At 37.7% G+C, this 27,946-nt stretch overlaps 1 protein-coding gene and 1 long non-coding RNA gene across 4 annotated transcripts; one reads left to right on the forward strand and one right to left on the reverse strand.

Moving 5' to 3' along the window:
* Positions 1 to 570: 570 nt before the first annotated feature.
* Positions 571 to 22,432, reverse strand: LOC135107593 (PR domain zinc finger protein 10-like). 3 transcript variants are annotated; one of them, XM_064017620.1, is made up of 23 exons: positions 22,296 to 22,432; positions 19,030 to 19,157; positions 15,950 to 18,169; positions 15,742 to 15,841; positions 15,212 to 15,276; positions 14,899 to 15,034; positions 14,265 to 14,405; positions 13,167 to 13,310; positions 12,639 to 12,800; positions 12,178 to 12,313; positions 11,961 to 12,028; positions 11,599 to 11,696; positions 11,135 to 11,242; positions 10,816 to 10,865; positions 10,414 to 10,492; positions 9,921 to 10,025; positions 9,233 to 9,331; positions 8,771 to 8,909; positions 6,358 to 6,476; positions 4,810 to 4,934; positions 4,081 to 4,237; positions 2,328 to 2,516; positions 571 to 1,909 (listed from the first exon to the last, which is right to left on the reverse strand). In XM_064017620.1, exons 2-23 carry the CDS (start codon positions 19,150 to 19,152, stop codon positions 950 to 952), a joined length of 5,523 nt encoding a protein of 1,840 aa, XP_063873690.1. In that variant the 5' UTR covers positions 19,153 to 19,157; positions 22,296 to 22,432; the 3' UTR covers positions 571 to 949. The 3 variants fall into 3 exon arrangements, with proteins under 3 accessions (XP_063873690.1, XP_063873689.1, XP_063873691.1); XM_064017619.1 differs by having other exon boundaries at positions 6,358 to 6,479; XM_064017621.1 differs by lacking the exon at positions 14,265 to 14,405 and having other exon boundaries at positions 6,358 to 6,479.
* A 4,432-nt stretch (positions 22,433 to 26,864) lies between these two features.
* On the forward strand, positions 26,865 to 27,944 carry LOC135107594 (uncharacterized). Its single transcript, XR_010271843.1, has 3 exons — positions 26,865 to 27,140; positions 27,349 to 27,643; positions 27,741 to 27,944. It is a non-coding gene; the product is annotated as an uncharacterized LOC135107594 (long non-coding RNA).
* Positions 27,945 to 27,946: the final 2 nt, after the last annotated feature.

Genomic DNA, 27,946 nt, shown 5'->3' on the forward strand with positions numbered 1-27,946 from the left:
AAGAGGCATTACAGTATCCACCTTGCTTACTCAGTCCTATGTACAAATATATTGTTTAATCAATTTCCAAGTAAGCCATGGAAAACTGTTGGCATTTTAAGCTTACCCTGAAAGCAGACCTTCACTAATCAAAGTCAGCTCAGCTTGGTCCATTCACAATGAAATACTCAAATGCAAATATATAGACTGGCTTGGTTGTATGAATGTTGCCGCAAAGGTTTCCTTTTAAGTAGTTGTAAATAATAATTCAATCCTAAGTCAACTTGCAAGTGTTGCAAACTGTAACATTATATATATATATATATATATATATATATATATATATATATATATATATATATATATATATATATATATATATATATATATATATATATATATATATATATATATATATATATATATCAATTAATTAATTTGTTGATAGTATTGTAGTTCCTCTTGTATCCTGAAATCTCCCCTTCTAGAAATAGTACTTCTCAGGAGTAAATATTTCTGTGAAGATTCCACATTCCTGTCATTCAAGATCAGCTCAAATAGGTTAAGTTATTTCAACATGAAACTATACAATAGAGATATGTTTTGTTTATTACTTTGATTCAAAAATAGAAATACACAAGTTCTTCAACATATAAATTATAAATTGAGCTTCAGGACCACAAGTAATGCATAATTTTACTTATTTTAAACAAGACTAGAAATTAAAGCAAGCCTCAGTATTAAAAAAAGAAAAAAAGTATATATCAGCTCTCATCAGGTAAATGAATCTACTGATTCATCATATTTGTATTGAACAGTCTAAGGCATTATGGTATTGGTAAGTGCACAACAACTGGAATGTTTAGTATCACCATAACTAATACTTATAAACCAATGGTGAGACTAACACATGCTAGAAAAAGGCATATTTGGTGTTTGGTACCTGGAGGTCAGAGATGAGCTGCCACAATTAAGTAGTTGTATTAGTGAAAGAGAGCGCTTGTTGCCATACCACTGAGTTTGAAAGAGAAGGTGACTGGTGGGCTGTCAATACCACTTGCTCAACTGATTCCTCCTTGCTGAGACTGGGACCCATTCTTATTGTAGACAGGATCTCTCTCTGAAGCTCTTGACTTGCTGCCCTGTTATCTTCCTGAGCTGCAACACCTTCAATGCGTGCTGATTCTCTGCCACTGGAGGCTGCCCTTGTGTCTGGGGTTACCACTGAAGCAGCCCCAGACACAGACAGACCAGGAATAAGAGAGATGAACTGTCCAGCAGGAAGAGACAAAGTGACAGTGTCTGCATTGTCTGTGGTGACCAAAGCTAAGGTGGCTCCTTGCTGTCCACCATCATTGCTCATCAAGAGTGAACGATTAGCTTGTGTTGTCCCCACCATTACTGGCTGGCCTTCTGTTCCTGTCCCAATCAATCGCACATACTGGTCTCCATTTCCTAAGGGAGTTATTTCTCCCATGGCCTGAGTTAAGAGGTCATCCTCAGGGCCTTGAACTCCTGAGGTGCTAGGCTCCCCTCTTGACAGCCGAGGATTTTGCATTAAGTTACTTTCTACAATTTGATCTCTGAGGGGAAGTTCACCTGATATGCCAGCAGAATCATCAAGAAGAGGATCTATGTCACCTACTCCTGGTTCAGCAGCGTCCTTCCCATATTCCTTCATGAAGGGACTATCATCATTAATATCTGGGTGCTGGTGGCGCTGATGCCGCAATAATCGTGCCCTGGAGGCATATTGGCGGTAGCACCACTTACAAGGGTGTGGGTAAGTAGTAATAGCACCAACAGTTTGTGAGTAAGTGGAATCCTCCCCACTTGTGCTCTCTTTATGTGATGTGGAGGATGGGGGAAGCTCTTCTCCTGGGTGATACTTTAAGATGTGTAACTTGCGCTTGCTGCTACTACGATACATCTGAAAAGAAATTCTATATTTCTCTCTCTCTCTCTCTCTCTCTCCAGTTGCTTTTCATAACTGTTACAAATCACCAGTTAAGAACACCAACAATACTTTTTATATCACAATTAGGGGCAGATTTTGCTATGGGCAACATGGGCAGTTGCTGAGGGCAGCATAGAACACCCACTAAAACTAATGTTTGTGCTAATTTATTTTATGCTTGTACTGTACTGTCTGTACATACTGTGACATAACGGTTGCTATTGTAATTTCAATTGCCTTAATAAACAAAATAAATATATCAACTTTTATAGGCTGGGGAACATAGGGGTGGGCATCAAAGTTGAAGTTTGCCCAGGATGCCACACAATCCAGCTCTACCACTGCAATTATTCTGTCTGAGGAATCCTGAACAAAGCACTTCATTACAGACCTTCTCACAATACTGGCAGTAGTAGCAGCGTGTGGCCTTGAGGATTGGCTGGTTGAGTTCTGGCACACTAGTCATGTCAACATTTGGATGACGTTTGGCTAAGTGGTTCACAAGCATTCCTCTCCTCTTGAATCCCAAAAGGCAGGTATGACACTTGTACTCAAACTGCATGTAGTCTGTTGGATCTACCTATAATAAAATAAAATACAGAATCTTAAGTCTCATCAAAGTTCTAACCCTGGTTCATACTGCAGTCATTTTGAAACTGGAAAATTATATGTAAAGTTCAGCAACCTAAATATAGCACAAAATCTTTGATTTCAGAAGAAAATTACATAAGAATATTCTAATCCTGGTTTATATGATACATTAACTAATTTTGAACCCACAAGAAATGTCTTAAAATTCTAAGCCTCCCGTAAAACATTTTTAAATGCTGAATGGCAGTTACTAATACATAACTTCATGAGATCCCCAATTAAAATGTAAAACCTTTCACAAATTCAGGTTGTATTCAGGAGATAACTGAAATCAAGTACAGTGGAACCTTGGTTACCGAACGCCTCCCTTTATGAACAAATTGGTTTTTGAACAAAATTTTAACTCATAATGGCTTCAGTTGCCATACCATAATTCAATTCTTGAACAAAGTCACTCAATTTCAAATACTAAAATACAAACCAAAGCTACCATTTATTGCTAATTTATAATTTCTGTAAATATTTCCTTCATTTTTATGTATCTGGAGGAGAGAGACAGTGGGTAAGACAGTAATTTAGTCTTTGAAATAAAGTAAATGTGATCCCATTGAATAACCTCGATGTAAACAAAGTTTTTGGTGCTCAGGAGTAATCCCGAGCCACCTGTGACCCTCTTGATGAGCCCACAATGCCATCACTACTGCACAGCTGCATTTTCCCAGTAGCTTTTCTCAGCAGCAAGATGTCTAAGTGTTATGATCACCTTCATTCTGGCAGTAAGTGGGTTGCTCCTCTCTGTGTCACTCTGTAAGGCTTCCCTCACTAGATCAGTGACAAAGAGAATACCTGCACAGACTAAACAGTATCTTCTGATAAGTTCCATGTCACTAAATTCATTCAATATATAATTTCTGGATAAATAATTTCTGAGATGGAGATGTTGTAGAACAGTCATCTTTGCAGTGGAAGTCTCTGTCATAAACCACTAAGATTGGGTGGATGGGCATCCATGAAAGGATTAATCCATTTTACATTGATTCCTATGAGGAAAATAATTTCAGTTTTCAAACATTTCAGATTCTGAATGGCATTCAAGAACGAATTAAGTTCAAGAACCGAGGTTCCACCTGTACTGTATGCCATCTCCCTCTGACCAGATTGCAAATCTCACCTAAGCAACACCCTGACTAATATATCACACTGTACTGCATTTGTTGCCTTTACTACAATCATGATCAAAAGTCTAATAAGCTTCAACAATCACTATACTCACTTCTACTGTGTTATTCTCTCTCAATTTCAAGTCCTCTGATCTGCTGATAGTCTCCTTATAAAACCTAACAACTAGTAGATTCTTAGCCAATTTGAAGACTTGAGAGTAAGGAAGATACTAAGCACAATAGAAATGAATGTGTTATATTACTTGACCTTTGACCACAAATATACTTAAGTTAGCAAGAATTTACAAAGTAAGTAAAGTGATCTCAATACCACCAATTTCACTACAGTTGAACTTATACTACCACCACCAAATGAGTATTAGAGTGTCATACCTTTGGGACAAACTTTGGAGGTGCCTTAGTAGCAACCTTGGAAGCCCGAGCATCACGATCAGAGGAGTGCATGCGCTTGGAGTGTTCTCGCATTTTGTCTTTCCGCTTAAATCTTTTTCCACAGTCTTGGCATAAGTAGTCCCTCCGATCTGAGTGGCTGTAACATTACATACAATCAAACCATTTAGATAAATCCACCTGAAGGTTCTTCTTTTAACCATCATATACTTGGAAAGCTACAATCTTTAACAAAATTTCATATTGAAATGACAGCAATAAAATCTCCTACTGTTCAATGAAAACATGGTGATCAAGCTCCAAGAAATAACAAATGTAGTTACTTCAAAGGAGCAATAAGAGAATAAGAGACTATAACAGTATGTATTTAGGTAATCAATGACTTCTGAGAGCCTATAACACCCCCTTGGGGAAAAAAATTGTATTGCATGTTACAAAAGTCACTTGATTGACGCAATGATGATAATGACAGCAGACACATCCATTTCTCTCAGATTCTCTATGTATTGATCAACTTTTCCACTTTACTGGCAAATGTCAACAGTTTTAATCAGTCTATGAATGCATAGAAAAATCTGATGCATGATTATCCAATCACAACAATCCAGCAAGTCATAAAAATTAACCTTGCCAGTATAGTACTGACAATCATGGAGAACAGGTTCATCCACTCTAAGTTAGGTAATACTACTCTCTTGCATGCTTCCTTACCTTAACATGTGTATTTTTAACTTGTCTGTGGAGGGCATCTCCTTGCTGCATATGGAGCACGTGTGAGGCAAGATGGCATGGTATGATCTTATGTGGCGTCGAATTTTACTATATGTAGGAAAAACCTGTGTAGATAAATTATGATTACTGAGGTGACTAACACCCAGAACAAAATATTAAGGGCATTGTCATATTGGTAAATGGGGATGCCATTGCAACATTAATCCTTTTATTGCTAAAACTTTTCAATAATATTTTACATATTTCTAGAAGAGAAAATTAACCTTCTTTTCTCATTTTCTGCATCTTCATGCAAGTGATTTTGATATTGCTCAGAATTTTAACAAAGGACAACCATATAGTAAATAGACTACACAGTTAAGACTTAGGAGATTGCAGTGATGCACTGTGGGGATTAAAAAAGATGGAGGTCAAAGATAAAATATTACACCTGTTTAATGACATGAATTGGCATATGAGTTTGAGCAAATGTTGGTTCTCACCTCTTGTTTCATCCTCCATCCTATGTTATTAACAGAGCTTCCTTCTGCAGTGAGGTTAATTGATGAGTTTATTATCTAATCACTGGTATAGGGATGACTAGAGTATCTGAATACAGTTTTGTTCTTAAAAGTGAACCAGAAATGTCATTTAACATGTAGGTACAGATCATAAGTGCATAAATTCTCTCTCTGGCATGCTAGTGAAACAATGAAGGAAAAGGCATGGCAAACATTTAGAATCCCTCCCCAGTTCAAATGTTCCCACTTTTTTTTCCCCGATTCTGTGGCTTACCTCACTGTATAAGAAAGCTCCTACATTTCATGATCTTACAATTACTTAAAACTTCAAATATCACAGCAAAATATTGATTTAACCCTCTGACTGCTATGGCCTCTTTTCAACCTTAATAAAATGGGCCTGTTCCAAATTTGAAGTACAATTCTTTAAGAAACTACAGGCAACAAAAGGAGTGATCAAGTAGATCAACCCTTCAAGTGGTTGTCGTTTTATTTTTGCTAAAATAAACTCAGCTTGGGTTACTCAACTGAAACAGCAAGCATTGTACTGTTATTACTTGACAGTTAAAGGGTTAAAGCAAGGTGAAGCAAGATGCAAGAAGACTACATATTACAAGAGGCTTTTTTTTATAATGTTTTTTTTTTTTTTTCTTCTTAACTAAAAGATGAAGTGCTCTTACAGTGAAACACTTTAGCAATACACTTCAATAGTTTGATAGTGTAGTGGACCAGACAAGTGTTAGTTTTGAATGAGTGTTTTTTCCTCCCTATAGACACCTCACAAAACTGTTCCAATATTGGACAGCTCTTGAGTACCAGTGCCTCCTGTACTGAACTGACACCACACCATCTGAATGTTTTGTAATCTCTCTTAGAGGAGGAAAACGCTCATTCTAACTGAATACTTCTCTGGCTCATTACAGCAGAGACCTGATTCAACAAATCTGAATAAGAAAAAGCATATTAATAATACAAGATAGTGTCAGTCTAACCTTAATGCATGCTGCTACTGGTGCCACTTTCTCACCTTGTTGCAGGTGGGACACTTATACTGCTCATTGACACAGTGAGTAGAGACATGGGCCTTCAGACTGGCCACAGAGAAGAACCCTTCCCTGCAAATGGGGCAGTCATAGCCTTTACTGCCTTCTGGGGAGTTAACATGTTAGTATAAGTCTTTATACAGTGTGAGTGTTAAGGGAATGAAAGCTACTTACATGAGGAATATGCAAAAAGGACTCCATGTATTTACAGGAAGAGTATCATGAAAATGTCACAGAAATGATGATATGTATTGTAGAAACATTTTCAATCATTTGTTGTTCAAGAAACATTGCAAATATTTGTTTCTGATAACACATGACAAATTCATTTCCATATTTGTGTTAAAAATCCCCATTTCTTACATTTTAAAAATAAACAAGTCTATAATCTACAAGAGTAAAAAACTACAACGTTCCTTGATTAATAGAATTAAACCATTTAGCTGAATCTAACACAACTCTCATATAGCAAAAAATGTTACAATTTAATGTTAAAGTATGTATCTTATTTTTGCTTTGAAAGATATGTGTGCGTGCACACAAACACCCTCACCAATAGCATATAATATTGGCCAACAACCACATGTGACATCAAAAAATCACTCATCTGGCATATTTATTCTGAGAACACTTTATCACTGTATCTGAATGGGAGACAGAAGTTTGGAGTAATGGTTGGCAAAAAAGTAAGAGATTCATAATTCACATAAAGAAAAATATGGACATTAAATGAAATAATAATGATGATAATAATGATGATGATGATGGTGATGATGATGATGATGATGATGATGATGACCAAATTATTGTAAAATAATAGTATAGGTGTTTTGTTGTATACTAATATCAATGAAATATATAACTTGAGTCACTATTCATAACAACAGGCACACAATATTCACACAATATCCTGACATGAATCATGTCTAATACAGGGATCAGTCTGCCTTCAAGTCACACTGTAATATAAGGGACTTGAAACACTAATGTGGGGATGAGCCGCAACAGGTTGCAAAGAAGTCCCTAACGCAGGACAAGGTAATACTAACATGAGGAAAGGGGTGGACTGCCACCTCCCAACCCACTGGCAGTGATAGTACTTGGCCATGCTGCCACCACCATCACCACCCACAGTGATATGACATCACCTGCAGTGATAGTACTGAGTATGTCACCACCACCATCATTACCCGCCCCATCCCCTTCACTAAGAAGAGGCTAATTGTGGCTAACTGTTCAGTAACATACCAAATCTGTTTCTACTACTTTTTCCCTCATTCTCAAGTCCCTTAATCTGCTAGGAATCTACTATGTCTCAAGATTTGCAAAGTGACTATTAACAGATCTTAAAACTAGAAATTATGGGAAAGCACTGAACACAATCAAAGTGAAAACTGAATGTTACTCTATTTTTGACAATATCTAAGAGAAAAAAAATCACAAAAAAACATCTGCATGTATAATTTGTATTCACTGATCTGGATGAGACATCTAACTGGATGCCATAAAAGGTGATGTCCTGTGCAGTAAGAATGAAAAGTAATGATGAGTGATATTGAAATGGTACAGTAATTCAAGAGCAAGGACGAGAGTACTCCTTTGCCTTATAAGCAAAGTTATACATGTCTTTTATATATATATATATATATATATATATATATATATATATATATATATATATATATATATATATATATATATATATATATATATATATATATATATATATATATATATATATATATATATATATATATATATATATATATATATTTCATCATTACACCTGTGAAAACTAAAAACAAAATTAACTAAACTGGCCTTCAAAACTAAATCTTCTCAGTTTTACTCTTTTGGGAAGCAACAACTTAGTGGATATCTTTTTTCCCAGTTTTGTGTCCTTGTCCAGCCTCCAAATAACCATCTATACTGATGCTTTCATGCACTTAAAAGCTTTCAATCATCCTTAGAACCTGTTCCCTTTCAATGCCAACTTATTCATATACTCTTCCTCCTTCCTCTTTCATTCCCATGCATGTCATTATTCCCTGTGGCAACACACCATCACAGAATCAGCAGTTTAGTATTTTTACCAAAGTCATTAATTTATCAGACCATGCTTACTCTGAGTCCATAAAAGTGATGCTGTTAACTGCCATTTTTCATGAAGCATTATTAAAGACTGAAAGCACTAAGACAAACCAATACCAAATTTCAAAGTGTTGGGATAGAATTCAACACAAATTTTTGATAAGAATATACAAAAAATGTAAAAATATATAAATAAAAAATAAATTACTATCCAATGTGAAATTTGAAATGAGTATTAAAGGCAGAGTCTGAGATTAATCTTTGCTCTGAGGCAATGCAAAAGAATGTAAAAAAATAATGACTTACCAATGTGGAATTTGACATGAGTCTTGAGAGCAGAATTATTGCAGAAGCGTCTCAGACACAGATTGCACCGAAAGGGCTTCTCTGCCTCATTACTGTGGACAGCTGAGTGGGCCTGCAGGCTGTCTTGGCGTAGAAAGGACTGAAAAGAGACAAGAAAAAAAAAAAAAAACTCTTCAATGTTTAAATCCTTACATACTAGCTTGCATAATTTTATTTTCCTAACAGCAATACAAAAATACTGTTAACCATTGTTTGTCTCATGTTCAGTTACCTTTATTATTTGCTTTACACAGTTTTTATATTTGTCTTAGCCTTTTGTATACTAAAGTGAATACATGTTTAATGTCAATAAATAATATTCAGTTGAATACTCTCTCTCTCTCTCTCTCTCTCTCTCTCTCTCTCAATACTGAGCTCACCTAAGATTATTTATACAGCATAGCAATGTAAAAATATACTTACTTTATAGCAGAATTCACATTTGTATGGTTTGGTGGACAATGGCAAACACAAGCTGTGTTCCTCCACATGAAAAGACAGTTCCATCTCACTCTCAAAGTTCTGTAAGCAAACAATTCTCTATTTTTTTTTCTGCAGGATCACCACTGGATATTTCTTAGAAATGTCTACCACTGGACAAAATACATAACTAAGATCAGCACGTGCATATATGAGAGAATGGGGAAAATAAGGAAATTGGGAAAAGCAACCTGACCTACAGAAGGCAGGTCCTTTCTTAAGTCTGCAATTGTTGCTGCTGTATCCCTTCTGGTAATTTTCAAAAGCAAGTGACTACAAGTCTCACTACCATTATAACCCTTAACCCTTGAACACCTAATCCACAATTCCTAAAGCTTAACATACACTTGTCATTTTCTTTTATTACATATAGTCAGTCAACAAAACACTCAATGTTTTCCCTCAATATTGAATACTCTGATTTACTTAGAATCTACCAATTGTCTGGTTTTGTAAGAAGCAGGTCAAAAGACTTACAGTTGAGGGAAAGTAGCAGACAAGTGCCGAATGTTACTTAACTTATGACTAAGACTGTACATTACAAAAACAGTTTCTACTCTTGTTTTGAGTGATGCTGTGCTTAGGAATAATCACATGATCCTTATAATATTCATGCAAACATCCACCATACCTTGAAACACTGAGGGCATGTCCTGTTTTCTTGCTTCAAACTGATTCCATCATCCTCTTCTTTAATCTCCACAGTTTGATGACTAATTACATGAATTTTCAAGACCTGCAATAAATAAATGAACATAATGAAAACATGGAAAGGCTCCACCTGTCTCTTAGCAACCTCCCTACACATATCTACATTTCTAAGATATTTTTATCAACTACATTCCAATGTCTATTTTTATTATCTTTACAACATATCCACACCACCTTAAGTCTATCTCTTATCAGTGCCCCCAGAACACACATTCAATTCCCATTCTCTCCCTAAGCTCATCCTCAGATCTGTTCTTTAGCAACACACTATACATTTATTGAATCATCCTCATTTCCAGCTTTACCTTGCAAATACTCAGGTCTCACTTGCATTAAGCTGCCTCACACTGGCTACCACAACAATTATAGCACACATTAAGTGGAGTCCCATCTTACTTAGGAGGCACACTTACTTCTGCTTTGGTGAAAGCACGATTGCATATCTTGCACATGTGATGCAGGGGACCCTCCTCTCCATTTGCTTGAAGAAGGCTGCAGACATAACAATACATCAAATGCACAATGCTCACATTGAATGTTCACAAAAGAAATCTGTCAGTGTATGCCTGTATTATGTGTTCACAGTTTCTAACAACTGACAGTCTGGCTGAAATAATTGTTATACAAGTTTCTTAGACACTCTACTCTTGATAAGGAAAATCTATTCATGTCTAAAAACCTGCAGTCTTATAACACCAAATCTAAAATGACACAACATTGGCAATGCACTGTCACTGTCCGAAGAGTGTGCATTTGACTTTGTTCAATAGAAGCATAATGATGATGAGACACATTATAACAAGAAAGCATCTTACACTCTTCCAATTTGGGATGAACCAGCAGATGAAGCTTCTTCTCCAGATGTCTGGTGGAAATTTTTTAAAAGTTAATTTATAATAACAATAATAATAAATTACATTATAGTATATTATAGTATATGAAATCTAAATTGAGTAATTTAATAAACAGACAAATCAGTGAATTACTTATTACAATAATATAAATTATATAACATATATAACATATATTCTATAACATATATTTCTTAACACAAATTGAAAATATACTTTATGTCATTAATTTATGTGCACAAATACACAAAGAGAAAAAAAGAGACAAAGAGAGGAACCTCACCTTTATCCTCTTGACCATTTTCTTGGTGGACGTCTCGGCATCACCATTGGCACGTGGCCGCCGAGATTTTAGCCTCTTGCGTTTTTTACGTTCCTCATCTCCAGCAGCCTGTGAGGAAAGAAACTGGTATACTACAAAGGGAACACAACAGGAATGTTCAAAGAAACACATACTCATTGCAACATGACTTTTTTCACCACACCTAATAACAGCAAAGAAAACATAGGCTTTCTCATGGTGCTTTGCAATGCTACTTATGATATTGTGATTCAACTTACATGCAACAGTTCTGGGGTGATTCATTCTCATGTAATATGTCCCAAGAACAGTATAAATGACAAAAAAGTAAAGCTGGTACACTTAGTATTGCTCTCATTCTGAAAATGAGAGCCAATCACAGCCATTTTGATTGTGATAGTGAGAACTGTGGGTGATGATGCTGTATAGAGGTGACAGTGACTCACCACATCATGGCAAGTGAGGTGTTGCTGCAGCTCAGCGGAAGACTCAAATCCTTCATCACACTCATAGCATGGCCAAGACTTCCTCATTGACTCCAGCACTAGAAAGAAATATCATCATCATTATCATTTCATTACTCATAAATGTCACTATCTTCCATGAAAAGCTGACATGTCATACATTTAGAGCAAGAGGTTTCCTCCTCAGGATGTTCTTCTCTCACAAGGAGTGAGACTGATTTCAGGAAGACCTTCCCCTGACAATAACTGATGTGAAAGAGTTAACATCATCTGACTTGGTATATGATAATGCAAAGTACTGTCTGACTTGGTATATGATAATGCAAAGTACTGTCTTACATTACCTGAAATCTCCTGCTGTGTTGGCTCTAGCGAGTGCAGGTTCCTTTGACTAGCATACTGTTTGGAGTATCTAGATCACAGAAAAATAAACTGCATGTAACACTACACACATACATTTGATTCTGCTAAATGTAGCATGAAGACAATTATTCCATACATGAAAGAATTGTGCATTCATATATTAATTTCCTACAAATGTCATAAACAAAAATTTCGTACCCGACTCTGAGTTCTGTGCGAGGAAGAATGTCAGTGCTGGTGAGGAACACTAAAGAACCTTCAATCTGCATCACCACACAATTCTGCTCTAGGTAACTTGTTGCTTTCCTCACAAATCTCATCCAATTAGAGGAGCCTGTCCAGATGAAATAAACACTATGAGTACAGTTACGGTTAGAAATCAAGTAACTTTCTGTTCTCACTTCTCAATTGTAGTGTTTTCTCTCAATTCTCTCAATATCACAAACGATTCCTCTGACTGACTGATGGTCTTCTTACAAAGCCTGACAAAAGATAGACTCTTAATAGATCAAAGGACTTCACACTGATGGAAGATGCTAAACAGTTGAAATGAGTGAGCATGTTATTGTATCTAAGCAAAAGAAACTACAGATGAAAATTTCTTCACAATTCAGCAATGTCACCAACTACAGAGCATTTTTTTGTAAGATTATTCAAACCTTCATCAGAAATGTCCAGAAAAAAAGTTTTCTCCCCTATCAGAACAGAGTAGATGAGGCCAGTGGATGGCAGAATGTCTCTTGGGTCGTCCATCATGATGCCTTCCAAGGGCCCAAAACGAGTCCGTTTTGGGATGACTTTTCGAGTAAACACACCAAACTCTTTAAAGGAGCAGAAGGAAATTTGATGTAACACTTTCTGCTAATGAAGATATGTTTACATAACTTCTAAACTTTATAGGAAGCAAAGACATTCTGCAAAGTATTCACGAATATTTCTCAATTTTAATGTCTGAATTGAATGTAAAATATTGTCTTGTTTCCTAAAGAATTTTTTTCTTTTAGCAAATTAATAAATAAAAAAAATATAAGGCAAGTAGTTTTTAGGACACAACAGATACTATAAGATAAAAAAAAAGACTGTTGGCTAAGATACCTAAATGTTACGATTAATTCTACAGTATATGCAATAAACATCTTTAGGGAAAATTAGATATATCAAACATGGACAGCAATCTTGAAAAGTACCTTCAGTGCCTGTAACTTTACGAATGGCCAAATGCTGACCAGGAAGTGATGCCCAAGCTCTGGTCTGCACAGGCTTGTCTGATATGGCCTGGACATGATGCTGTGGACACTCGTGGTCATCCTCCTGCTCACAGTCCACACAGCCTGTTGCAATGCAGAAATGAAACTATGTATTAGTATTCTATAATTTTATCTAATTCTAATATTAGCTTTTTAACTGCTATGGCTTTAACTCAAGAGTAATAAATTAGACTAGGTAGTGAAAGTTTAGACCATAATATTAAGACACCACTGCAAGCAAAATACAGACACTCACCAAGTTATGAACGAGTTAGGTTCCACAGCCTTTCATGAGTCATTATTTTCATGTTATTATTTTGTAAAATATTGTAGGTGTATATGTATAGGTAATATAATAAAGTTGTGTTAAAACAACACTGTGCAGTACACAGTAACAAGGATACTGTATATATAATAGTGAAATGAAAATGAAATTAAAGAATTGTACAAATACTGTACTACTGTACATAAAAGCCAGCTACGTTTGCCATTTTTCTCTACTATCAAGTTTCTCTACTATAGCCAACTTAATTTCCACTGAGATGGCTTGACGCTTCTTATTACTGTCACTATCATCACTAGCCTAACGCTTGTCACCAGCCATGATTAATAATCAGAAAGTTGGAAAATGTGGAAAAAAATCTTGGAATACAACCGAACAAGTATCTGCAGGTTATGAGTTGAATATAAATAATGTGGTGCCTCTCTCCTTTGCTACCTAGCATGGGTAATAGCCAAAACTGGTACTAGGTGGGAGGTGTGTGGCAAATTTCAACCTTGGTGGAGACAAACAAAATTTGGACTTACTGGGATTTTTGTTCATGTCTCCCGATGTTCATAAGTCAGGGAGGGTCTGTATGTGATTCAGTAGTTATAACATTTCAGCTTTGTTTTAGCTCAATAAATTTACTGAAGGTGAATAAAATGTGTATCACAGTGTCATTAACAATATAATGATTAGCACCAAAGTGATACACCCCATGATCTAAATGCAGTTCCAACAGATCTGCCAATGGTGAATGAAAGATTTTGACTTGCCATCAGCATCGGAAGCTTTGTGGCTAGTGACTTCCTGAGCTGAGTTGGACATCCACGCCCTTGTTCTGCCTGACTTCTCTGAGTCTTGCACATGGTGTGTTGGGCACTCATGGACATACATGTGTCCACATTCCCCACACCCTGCAGTGAGATTACAGTCAATACAACAGTGGTCTCACTGTGGTTGGGTGTTCCTGAGGTATTTTATTACTTCTTTTTTTGAGCATCTAGATGTAGAAAATGAAAAAAAGAGCACACAATTCTTAAGTGTACCACTAATACAGGGAATGTGACTGGCTAAAGGACCTGCAAATGTTTGTATTGTGTTACGATAGCCAAAGCAAACATTGGATGTCTTGTGTAACTGCCCTGTGCAGGGAGGGAAGAGGAGCATGCCATTTATCAGAAAATGGACTGGAAGTTGCACAGTTTGCCTTACAATAGAAGAGGGACATGCAATTTGTTAGGGTAAGAATTTGTGCATAGTTGGCCTGAAGCAGGAAGAGGCTATGCAGTCTGTAAGATCACATCAATAAGCATGAGAGGTGGTGTGAGGCTGTAGTTGTATTGAATTCTCCTGAAACAAAGGAGGGGAAAGTAAATTAAAATAAAGCTATAGAAATTAATAACTTACAGAAATCAGCTCCAATAAATTCTACTTCCACATCTTTGTGACTAGCAGTAGTAGTAATCACATTCTGTTTTGGAGAAGTGGTTTCTTCTGAGGATACACTAGCTGGAGGAGCCTCCTTCTCATCACATGAAACATTCTGCAGTAAAATACATATTTGGTTGACATTTCATTTAGCATAAAACTATAACCTATCAATGTTTATATGAAACAATCAATTAATAAAAATAGAATAGTATACTGAAAAATCTAATACTGATCTTGCATAAATGAACATTAATAATTAGCAAGGTGTATGCACCAAACCTTTACTAACCTGAGGTGATGGTGCATCAAGACAAGGAAGAAGGCTGCCACTTTCTTCTTTCTCTAAAGATTTGTCTGTAACAGAAACAAGTCACAGTGATGGTTTAGCATAATAATCTGTGACAGCAAAATTTGGCCTGTTAGAAATTGTAATGCCAAATGAGCAGGATGTGCTGAAAAGAGTACTGTTACTACAAAAAAAAATTAACTCACATACATGGAATTAAGAAGCAGATTTGGAACTGCACATTCCAACAAAGTGACAGTGTTAAGATAATTGTGCCTTAGGGTGACTAGATGAAGTATTCTGGAGTAGCATATAAAATTAAAGAGGAAAGGTTCAGACATCTAAATATTAGTAATAGATTTGCATCCAATTATAACTAACTTGGGAAATGACAATAGATGATTTTGGCTAATCTGTGTCAGCATGGATGTGGATGTCACCTTTCAAGGTTGTCCTAATGTTGGTTATAATAATTTCATCCTTCAATCAAAAAAAGTACAGGGATATTCAGTTCATAAAAGGCATAACATTACCATGGGCAACAATGTTTTGTAGAGAGCTTGGATGTGAGGTCACCATCATGAGAAGTGCTCCATCATTGCTGTCATCACTACCACCAACCAGAAGGGAAACCTGCAAGAACATTCACTATAAAATACAATAAAAATTTCACTATACAATCATACTAGTATAAATGTAAACATTAATTTGACAAGGAACAAACTTCTGCAGGACACTTACTTGATTTCCCTGTGAAGTTATCAGCTGCTGTGTGAGGGTCTGTTGCTGTGATGTCCCTGGCAAGGAGACATCAGATTCTAGTTCTTTCCTGGGTTGCGAAGATGTCAGAGAAATTCCAAGAGAGTTATCTAAAGAATCCCCAGTCACAGTCTCAGCTTCAAGCAAAGACTGGTGACTAGTTACTGGAGACTGGTAGCTTCCCTTTTTGGTACTTACACTAGTAAGCTCATCTTTATCACAAGAAGCAGAGCTCAGAGCATCTTCACTGCCTGCTGAGCTTTCATCAGCTAAATGAAGCACATATGATGGAGTCAACTGATTAAAATCTTGGTTTCCTGAGTCTGCTGCCAAATTTTCATTATTTACAGAATCATTTACAGTATCAGCAAAAGACACAAGAGGATCTATTTCATCTTGATTTTCTGCAATATCATTTGATTCGTTCTCTATCCTCACCACAGCTCCTTCAAGGGTTTGTGATTGTGCATCATTACCTAAGTGGTCACCATGAGAGACTGTGCTACATTCAGATAACCCTGATGCTATATCTAGTAAAGGTAAACTACTGTCAAGCACCTCAACTGCATCTGGTATGCTGTGTGTACTTGAGATTGAAGGCTGATCTCTGTTTTGATGAGCAGGTGTATCAGCTTGACTGGTTCCAGGTTGAGAAGAGCAAGGGAGGGCTACTCTGCTTGGTCCTGGAGTGGACAGAGGATCACCAAGATATGGTCCTGGTTCAGATGGTGCAAGGGTGTTGGAATCAGTGCGATGCTCATTCACAATGCTAGATATACCTGGATCTAATGAATTACCAGGAAAATGCGACAAGGAGAGTGACAGGTGCTCTATAAAACGACTGGCGCTACCCCTCTCACTTGCAAACATTCTTTGTGGATTCACTAGCAATGCCACTTCTTGACTATCATCACTATGTTGCAGATCAACTTCTGAGGTAGAAATTTCTTCTGCTGCATCAACCATTACTGGCAGTTCAATTCCTGATGCTGCCAAGTTATCTTCATCACTTTCATCATCAGAGCTCTGTCCCTTAGTGTTTATTATTTCCCTGCCACTGGTGGAGTCAACTGTGGAATCCAATATTGCTGCACTGGCCAGGCTTGGGGACACTGGGCTGCATGGACCAGACACATCATTACCTTGGAACTCAGCAGGTGTGGGAGGTATTGAATCAATGTGACCAGTGGAAGAAGACACAATGCAATTATCAGCAGGTGTGCTTGGTGAGCTTAATGGAGTCACATGACCCCTCATGCTGCTGCTGGCCTCACACCCTGAGGTAGGACCACTGAGGGCCTCTGCCTCCCCATCACTTAGGTGAACAACCCGTCCCCTCATCCTGGAACTCAGGCTGGGGCAAAGTTGTGGTAAACCTTCAGATGAATCATGGTCTCCATCATCACTGTCTGAAGAATCAGATTCATGACGCCGATTAGGAATCTTATTAGTGGAGGGCAAGGCATCCAGATTACTTGGACTAGGCTGTGGAAGATTCCTCAAACCACTAGACCCAGTGTGAGATCGATTCTGGATGCAGCTTGAGCTGGGCTGCAGCACAGCCTGAACTCCACTAGGGCCAGGCTGAGGGTTATTCATAAAGACAGAGCGATTGCTTGGTGTGACTGACTGTAAGCCACTGGGACCAGCCTGAGATGCCTCATTTTCTACAATACTTCTTAATGCTAATCTTTTCTGTTTTACCCAAACACTTTCACTTAATACTGGAGGTTCACTTTCATCATCATCATCATCATTTTCATCATCAGATATCACATTATGGGTTGCCCAGCGTGGCTGTGACTGTGATAAAGAGGACTGTGTTATAAAGAGGCTGTTTGGAGACACAAAGCTGCTGGTCCTGCTGCCCGAGATTTGACGTGCAGAGGAGTGTGGCAATGGTAACCTGTGAGATTCAGAGTGGACCAGGCTCCCAGTGGCACTTGATATGCTGCTGCTGACACCAGTGGGAATGATAGGCAAGGAGCTGCTATGTGACAGATCTTCCATAGGAGAATCAGGGTGGTCTAAAGAGGCTTCTATGCCAGTCATTGGCGAGCTGTAAGGTGGAGGCGGAGAGTATCGTGCAGCTGATGACAGGTTTGGGTCTAAGGGACTCACACGATGCTCACACTCAGCACTTGATGATGGTTGGGGAGACAACTCTCCCCCAAATTCTCCTTCCAGTCCTAGATACCCGACCTGTGAAAGTAAGGTATAGTATAAGTGATGAAAAGGTGATATTGTAGTAGCAAAGTATTAAAAAGTGCTACAAAACATTTAAGAAAACTTTAAATGCTTGATAATGGCATAGTCTCTGCACCAAAACATTGGAAATAATGATGTTTTTTATGTAGTTACACTGGTGCTTTTATTCATCTGCAAGATCCAGTTCCTCACGGACCAGCCTGTCTCAGAAACTGTTCATGTTAATTTGAAAATAATGTGTGTATTTTGAGTTTTAACCCATGCATGTATACACAGATTGTAATTACATATACATGCAACAGATTTTCCTGTAGTTAAGTAATATACATATACCCTTTTTTCAGGAAAATATATATTCTGAAATCCACTAATAAAGCACAAATATCAGACTGTAAATAAAAGTATTCATAAATTCCAAGTAAACCATTTTCCTCACAAACAATGATCAGATTAATAAAATAAGCAAACCTCCACATAAACCTACAAGCAGACACTGAAAACATTCCACTGGCTACAACAAGGATGAAATCACTTTATCGCTGTATCAGCATAAAACAATAATACAAATGGTTATAAACTAAAAAAAAATCAGATCTAAGGAAGTGTGCAAAAACTGGTTCACAAACAGGATTGTAAATGAGTGCAACAAACCCAGCAGAAATCCAGTAATTGCGCACACTTTAGATACTTTCAAGATGAAGTGGGCTAAGTTCATGGATGACAATGACAGATAGTAACTTTTACAAGCTCACAAGCTGCTTTGAGTAGATCAACAGGCCTTTTGCAATCTCCTTATTTTCTTATGTTATGTTCACTCATGCATGTTGCATTCCTGATGGCTCAGTTGTCCTTACCTGGTGCTGGGCATCCCATAGCTGGCCACCATCCACCTCATCGTCTGAGTCCTCAGGGCCTTGCTGTCTGCCCTCAGGGGTACCTCCAGCCCTCTGAGGGATGTGCTCCCCCATCATGCTCATATAACCTGAAATAATAAGAAATTAGACAAACTAATACCTCATTCTACTAAATGCTTTGGGTTTCATAATGACTATTTCTCGAAGGCCACAGATATGATTAGTCTGTTTCTCACAATATCTTCTCTATCAGTCAATAAAGCACACTTCTTGATCTATCTTTAGAATCAAGGAAACATTTTTAGAAACTACAATTACTTTCACTATGTCCTGTTGAAAGCAATCAAGATAAATACTGAAATGTTATCTTAGTTACTGTTATAGTTTTCCATATCTACCTTTCTTTAGATATGTAAGGACAGGAAAAAAAAGTCTATCGGAGTCTTGACTGAGAGATTGATAAAAGTGACTAAGGTGAAGGGCATGAAAGAAACAGGAATGATTCAGAAACAGGAAAGATTGTGCTAATCAGTTTTTTTTCCAATTAAGATAAATGGGGAGAAAATCAAAAGTTGTATGGTGTATTCATGGGCTTGGAGAGAGTATATAATAGGGGGACAGGTAGGAGGGGAGCTGCTGGAAGGAATCAAATTTTTTAAGGATGCAAGTGCATGTGTAAGGTTGGAAGGAAAGCATGGAGAGTTTCATCACAGGAAAAAGAGTAAGGAGGATGTCTCCCTGGTTGTTTAATATCTTTATGGAGAGCTGTATGAGGCAGATAAAAACTTAAGAAGAATATGTTGGTGCAAGGCATGTCTTACTAATGGAAAGTGAAAGGAAACTCCCGATTGGTGAATAATTTCTATAGGCTGTATGCGAGACAGAAACTGAAGGGGAACTGTTGGGAAAGGTAACGATATAGTGTTTGAGAGGAGAGAAGAGGTGTGTGATTTTAGGATATCCTATGGGAAGAGTGTGCCACCTGCAGGCAGATGTGATGTGGTTATAGGAGATGAGAAACTAGAGGAGGTGAGTGAATTTAAAAGTATCCGAGAATAGTGCTAGATATGTATGGTGAGATGGACGGAGATAAGAGACAGTTGAGTGAGGTATGTGTGTCGCAAGATCATCTGCAAGAATCATGAAATGAAAAAACGTGTCCGTGGATGTAAAGAGAGGTTTAAAGAATAATATTCTTCTGTCACCATTGACGTATGGATCAAAGACCTAGATGTGGAGTAGAGCACAACACTCAAGAGTGCATGCTATGCAGATGAGTTATCCAAGAGGGACATTTGGAATGACAAGATGAAAGGGTGAGAACAATGAGAGTGTGTATGAGAGATGTGGTATGAGCACCAAACCAAGTGATATAAATTGTGGCATGGTCAATTGAGTGACAAGGAATACATTAAGATGGTATGGCCATATTGAAAGGATGAAGAGTGAAGAGTTTGTAAAGAAAGTATGTGTGTGAAGAGTGAAGAGTTTGTAAAGAAAGTATGTGTGTGAAGTTAAATTTGTTAATAGGAGAGGAAGGCCACCTGGAAGATGGAAGGATAGGATAAAGGAGTCCATGTGTGGAAGATCACTTAGTAGAGGTTAAGTGATTGAACAAACAAAGTATGTAATATTTAAATAGGGAGAGGTGAAGGCTCTTCTGTCATGGTCACCCCCATGGGGACACTCCCAGAGGAAGCAAGGAATTAGTAGATAGTTAGATAGATAGATATGACAGGACCAATTTTATCTGCATCAATAAGCTTGTGCATGGGTGAGGAGTGTGAACTATATATCTACTGCAGCTGCAGTGATGTGATGACAACTTTCCACTTCATTCTCAAGGCGGCCTAAAACATGTCCTTTCAATCAGTTCTTGAAAGCTTCAGCCTTACACTTAGCTCTTCCCTCCTTACCTCACTTGGCCTATTGCTGCCTCTCTCAGTACAGCTGGCATTCCCTAAGCTTGCCAACATCCTAAGTTATTGATCCCCTGATATGGATGGAGGTTGCAGTGATAACCAGTGTTAGGTCTTGGGAATTGCGACAAATATGTCTATGTAATAAAGAACTTCAAGAAAGCAAACAGCTTCTAGTTTCATGGAGTACAGCAGCAACTGTCACTAGTATGTGGGCACCCTCTCTCAAGGAACAAACAGCAGCAGAGGTTTTAGCCATTATGTGGTTGTCTGTGGTAAGCTATAGTTATAAAATATAATGAAGGGAATTTCTAAACCAAATCTAACAGCACTTATCTCTAACCTTCTCTGTACTATTAATTATGTAATGTTAGGTTATAATGTGTTGCTGCTGAATTCAGGGCCTTCATCATTACATTTCCAGAGGGTGGAGACTTGAGAGAGAACTGCTGTTAATAGATGTTGCCCTACTGCCTTGGACTGCCATCTTCCTCAAAAATTTGCAACTCTGAATGGAAAAGTTAACCTGAGAAATTAATGAGAATCACAAAGGCAATTCAGGATTTGCTTAGGCTCTCTTTTTTGGTGAAGTCTTAAATACAATGACAGCAGAAACCAACAGCAGTGGTACAATGGAATGGCAAGGCTGTCGACAGCTGCTAAACTGGACTACTACTTCCTTAGAAAAGTGCAAATTCTAAACCAAAACGTTAACCTATTAATTATATAATGTGTATCATTCATTATTATAAAGGCTTTCCTGGAATATGTACAATAACTGCCTTTATGACGATGGCAAAATGGAACCAATATACAGGTGGCAGCAGAGGGACAATGGGAACAAGCCACAGGTAGGGAGAGAACTGCTGTTGACAGTTGCCGTCCTACCGCCTACGGCTCATATCTCTTCTAAATAACTTAGGAACGTTAAGCTAGCCCAAGAAATCAATCGTAGGACCACTCGCAAATGACAAACATTGGTGGTGACTATCAGGATGTACATTAAGACTGTTTTTATTGGTTGTTTTACGCAGGGAGCAAGAAACCAATAGGCAGAAAATGGCAGAGGGAACAATGGACATCAGGACCTGGCCACCTATCACTAACCAAGCCCACTGAGGCAAGGGATCAAGGACTCATTTAGGCATCCTTCCCCAACGGCGGCCAGAAATTAACTGCTCAGAATCCTGTATTTGGGTCAAGTCCATTTTATCACTGTTGGGGGAAGACCCTTTATGGGAAGGTAGCCATTTTGTATATTATTGACATATTCTGTGGTATAAGTAGTGCCTGACGCTAACTTCACTGTCAGCCAATGTAATGTGGTGTTAGAGGAGGTACACTCACGTTAGAGGCGTTTAGGTGGCCAGCCTGGCATTAGTGTTGTATTAAGAGTGGCGTCACTTTCTCCCCTTCCCACAAGGTTGGACTTGTCTGACGTCATGACTTTAGAGTATTGGAACATGTATACATTTTAAAAGGACCGTATTCTCAAACGTTTCGGCGCCTTATCTCGGTCAACATTTTTTTTCCCATGCTTTAGTGAGAGTGACAGGTTTTTTTCAAGGGTTTCCTTGTATTTCTGGTCATTTACATTTCTGTATATTTTGGCGCTTTATTTCGACTGTTTCTGAAAGGCTGCAGGGGAAATAATTCGAGTTGTAAAGATTGTTTTTTTTTATGACTTTTGTGGTACTGTAATGATCCTGCTTCATCAATGGGAAAAAAAAATCCAAGAATCTTTATGAAATATCTATATAACTCATAATTTTATCACTATGATAATGTAAACACTTCCAAACCATAACTTTCACTAGTAGTCGAGGAAAGACATCGAAATGTTTTAGATCGCATTCTGAAACGTTCTCTGGGATTATTAAAAAAACAAAAACAAATAAACAAACAAACAAACATTGGGTTTTTTCGATGTTTTCTTTCCCCATTGAGAATTTTAAGGTTCATGAAAGCAATTTTCAAAACCTAAAACCTTCAATAAACCTTGCTGAATATACTCGTATAAGTAAGACACCGAAATGTTTGAGAATGGAGATCAGTGATTACCTCTAAGCAACTGTGATGATTAGTTGTGTGCATCATGATATAGCGCTGCATTTTCTTATTTAATACTTGTGGTCTTTTCATGTTAAATGCATATATGCTAATAGTGTACTAGAGCTGGACTGGTTTCCTTTGATTTGCATGGGTTGAGGAGCGGTGCCAACCTGGTATTAATATCAAACATTTCTGCGTTTTATGTAAAAAAAAAAAAATAATAATAATAATATATAATAAATAAATAAAGAAAAGAAAAAAAATAGGCTCTGGAGAAAGATATATATCACAGTTTTCAAGGATATGTTTTTATGATTATTTTGATGGTTGAACAAGATTTCTGCATCAACAAATTATGTAATGAAAGCCTAAGTATCTCTATAGTCTTCGAAAATAGGTTGGCATTCTCAAACGTTTTCCTCTTATCTACGGTAGACACCTTTCAACAGTTAAACTTTTTTTTTTTTACTTAATTTTATTTTTTTAAGGTGTTTGAATGATTTTAGTGATGCTTAACGAGGATTCTTCGCTGTCATTATGAAAGAAGAGTCATGAGGACCCGAATAATCATCTGCGTAGCCTCAGACTATAATCCTGGTGAGAAAACAAAGCGTTTAAAGAATACGAGTCACTTTCTCCCTTTCCCGCAAGGTTAGATCATCGTGACGTCATAACATTTGAGTATTGGAACATATGTGTTTTCCTTTTAAAACGTTAAAGGCTCTAACCAAGGTCATACAAACGAGAGAGAGAGAGAGAGAGAGAGAGAGAGAGAGAGAGAGAGAGAGAGAGAGAGAGAGAGAGAGAGAGAGAGGGAAAAAAATGAAATCTCATTCAGTAAACTGCATCCAGAAACGTTAATTACAAATTATTACAAAAGCTATAATTTCATAGGTGTCTTGATATACTAATACTTTGTATATTATCTCCCTTTGTGTAATTTGATGTGGACCAATTTTTTTTCTTTTTAAATACCTGTATTCTCTCCAGTTATTTATTTATTTATTTTTTTTTTCTTCTCGTTAAATGCATCGAGAATAATATTGCAGGGAGAGGGACTCTGGTTTTCTATGGTTCATATCAAGGAACGTATCCTTGGTTCATATGGAAGGGGAAACTTCGTTAAAAGGCAGGGCTGGAGAGAGAGAGTGATAGTATCACCTAATGGTTTTAAAAGTAGCTTGTATTTTTATGGTTACCTACACTTATCAGAATTTCGTAACGTCACACATAATTATGTAAGAATCCTGCCCGTGCACTTCTCTCTCTCTCTCTCTCTCTCTCTCTCTCTCTCTCTCTCTCTCTCTCTCTCTCTCTCTCTCTCTCTCTCTCTCTCTCTCTCTCTCTCTCTCTCTCTCTCTCTCTCTCCGTGTCAACCTAATCATTCATTTCTTCACCTTCTCGATAGGGCAGCAGCTCCTTCTAGTGACTCAACACCTGTCCCGTATCCACTACGTACAAGCACCGCACATTCACACCCCGCACCCCAGTACTTGCTCGCATTTTTAGTCGCATTTGCATACATCCTACATCCTCAAAATTTCAACATTTTTATCTATCCCCACATTCAGAAGCGAACCATGTGACTTGGCATAAGAACCGACTTGGAAGCAATGGCGTGCCCCTCTGAGTGATGGAGTACGGGCACAGGTGTTATAGGTGCAGATAATTTGTGACAGTCAGAAAACTGAACATCAAGAGGACGCAGCAAAATAAATAAATAAATAAATAAATAAATAAATAGATAAAATAAATAAAATAAATAAATAGATAAATATAATAATAATAATAATAAGATAAGACAGAGATATGCTACATGAATACAGTTGTTAAATGCAGTAATACATCACTGGAATAAATATCCACAATAAGTGGTGTGCGCAGACGCTATACTGCATAAATTCAAAGTACAATCTGATAATAACGAGCTTGACTCAGTCCTGTAAGAATATAAACTGGTACACACACACACACACACACACACACACTGAGGGAATACGGGGCGGGGCTGAGCATGCAGATGGCCCTTCCCATGACCCATCGATGCAGTTCGTCTCGCACCATTAGCAGGATCAGCCATTTCACCATCGCCTCAACGGTACCTGGCCCTGCCCGAGGAGAACCGCCACCGCCTTTCATGAATACCGGAGTGCGTTTGTGATCTGAACACCTCGCGGCTCCTTCATCATTACAGGGACGAGACAGACTTCTTTTTTTTTTTTTTTTTTTGTATGTCAGAGGAGAAATGGCGTGAAAAAAAAAATACACGTAGGAAAAATGTTGTAAATGATAGATCGGTAACGTGATGGATCGCTATACGAGTAATAAAGGCAGGGCTCTTATTTTTGAGGTAATTATCTTAGATCAGCGTATTCTCACCACTGTTAAGATAATTCTGAGGTAATGAGACTTTTAAGGTAATTCTGAGGTAATGCAAGTATCTTTAAGGAAATTTTGTAATACTTAATAACACTGCTTGATCACTTTCCACTAAAGACACTGTTTACTAAAATAGGATAAAAAGATAAAACAGAAAAATGAACTAGAATAGAATAGATAAAAGGAAGAAATAAAAGAAAGTAACAAAGTGTAGTATTTATTTTCCATGATTTGCAGTTTGCTTTTGAATGTCTTGGTACGAGAAAGACATGCTTATTTCTGATCTGAGTACTCTGCATGGTGTGTATATTGGTGCTTTCAGTGTCTCTGGGTGTGCTTTATTTTCCATGATTCGAAATTTGCTAGTGTAATGCTAAATCATCAATATTGATTAATTTCTGTGGGTATACCGAAATGTCCTACATTTTCCAAAAAATATTTTTAATTCTTGTCACCAAGATGGTATTCTGTGGAATATATTTTGTGGCTTATCAGCATATCCTCGTTAAGTTCACAGTGCTGTACAGTAACACCATTTCATAATTAAGAGATATCTATATGGCTTTTGTGAAATCAGCCACTTACTGGGTTGAATGCAATAAACTGACTGTGTGCATATTGGGTTTGCTGCTTTGCTGTGGAATCATAAATTAGTTACATGTGGTACTGTGTGTTTGTCAGCAGCTGCTGGTTGATGTAGGCCTACAGCTGTACTGATAGGAAGCCCTGGTCTTCATAAACAATGCAATTTAACTTGCATGATTTCAATACCCTTCTCTTTAAACAGGATAATGAAATAGTATGATTATTAAATATTACTGGTGTTTGCTATTATATTCCTTAGCTAATCATCACATTTTTTTTTATACACGTACTAAGGAAGTGTATACCTAAAAGAATATATATATATATATATATATATATATATATATATATATATATATATATATATATATATATATATATATATATATATATATATATATATATATATATATATATATATATATATATATAGTATAGTTTGATGGACAAATGAAAATGCACTTGCAAGTTTTATGGGGAGAAGTTATCCAAATTACGAAGTTAGTTGATAATTAAGAGGAACTACTGGACTGTTAGATAGTTCTTTAATGAGGCTAACAAGGCCCGCTGTATTCTGTAACATTAGGTTTTGTAAGACAAAGACTACCTAGTATTAGCATCATATTCACGGAATGTAAAATAATCTAAGGAAGATATACCTGCTTTGTAACGGAACATAGAACACGGGCGTGGGGTACGTGATGAAGGAGAACCAGAGGTGGGTGGAGGGAGACGGAAGGTAGACATGCAGGAAGGGAAGGGGGATGAGTGGCGTGAGGATAACAAGCGTTTAGCCGGCCGATTGTTTCATGCCCGTGTCCGAAACTATTACAAGGAAACTAATCGAGCGCACAATATAATTTATTTCCTACCATTCACCTCGTCTTTTCTCAGCGCATAGATGCATGTCAATGCCCTCAAACTTACCTTGATTTTATGCCGTGGTGCAAATATGAGGACGTGGGGTAGGAGTGTGTTAGCCAAAGGAGGAACGACGCATTTGAAGAGAGCCCGAGGTAACGCTGCAGCAGCCAGAGAAGCATTAGTTTCACTTATATTCAAGCGGCGGGCAAAAGCGGGTGCACTGTGCTTCCGTGCGTGGCGTCGCGGTTAGTGAAGAGATAAGTGTGCGTTAATTCATCGTTCACCTCCTGCGTGTTCTCCTCGGCGGGTTTGGTAAGTACTGACTGATATCAAGTGGACGTTCTTATTTGTTAGGCCTCATTATCTCTGTAACAAAGTACGCATTAAGCTTTGGCATAGCCGCGTGACTTTCTTCATGTGAATAAGTATACTGATAATTGTTGACCTCGTTAATAATGAAGTATCAGCTGTGTGTTGATAATAATTGCACGTTACTAATCATCTCCTATTCTTTCTGCAGGTGAGTACCCATATCACAGGCCTCATCGTGGGACAGACAGCGCTGGAGCACCCCTTCGAAAAACGTAAAGTGAAGATACTGTTTCCTAGGTGTTAGGGCGATAGGCTGCTCGGCTAATCTTCATTGCCTTTCAGGTATAAACTAATGAACCTTCTTTTCAGGTATATACTAATTAGTGATCCAGTCTTTCCCAGAGTAGTAATGCCTTTGTTAGTGCACTGTGGCACCGACCAGATGGAGACTCAAGCTAGTGAAAGGAAGATAGTGCTGATGGCGGGCGTGCTGCTTTCATATGGTAAGCTATTGGTGGTTTTATACATGCTTATACAGTTACTATTTTCGTACTAGACAATGTTACTCATCACACTTCTATTTTTTATTTCGTCTTTCAGGATTGCGAGGGAGATGCGTCCACTTCCCTAGACCGTGCTATTACGTGTCCTGAAGAAATAGTCGCGAAGATGCAAGCTTAGAATTAGACCAGAGTCGCACAGGTGTAAAAGAAGATATTCGGATGGAAGTCAGGAAATCTCATGGCGTTCTGACGATGGGAAAGGTGAGGAAATGGTTCTATCTTGTCTCTCGGGTAAAACGAGTG

Source organism: Scylla paramamosain, chromosome 15 (assembly GCF_035594125.1).
Source record: "Scylla paramamosain isolate STU-SP2022 chromosome 15, ASM3559412v1, whole genome shotgun sequence".
In the NCBI taxonomy this organism is placed as follows: Eukaryota; Metazoa; Arthropoda; class Malacostraca; order Decapoda; family Portunidae; genus Scylla; species Scylla paramamosain.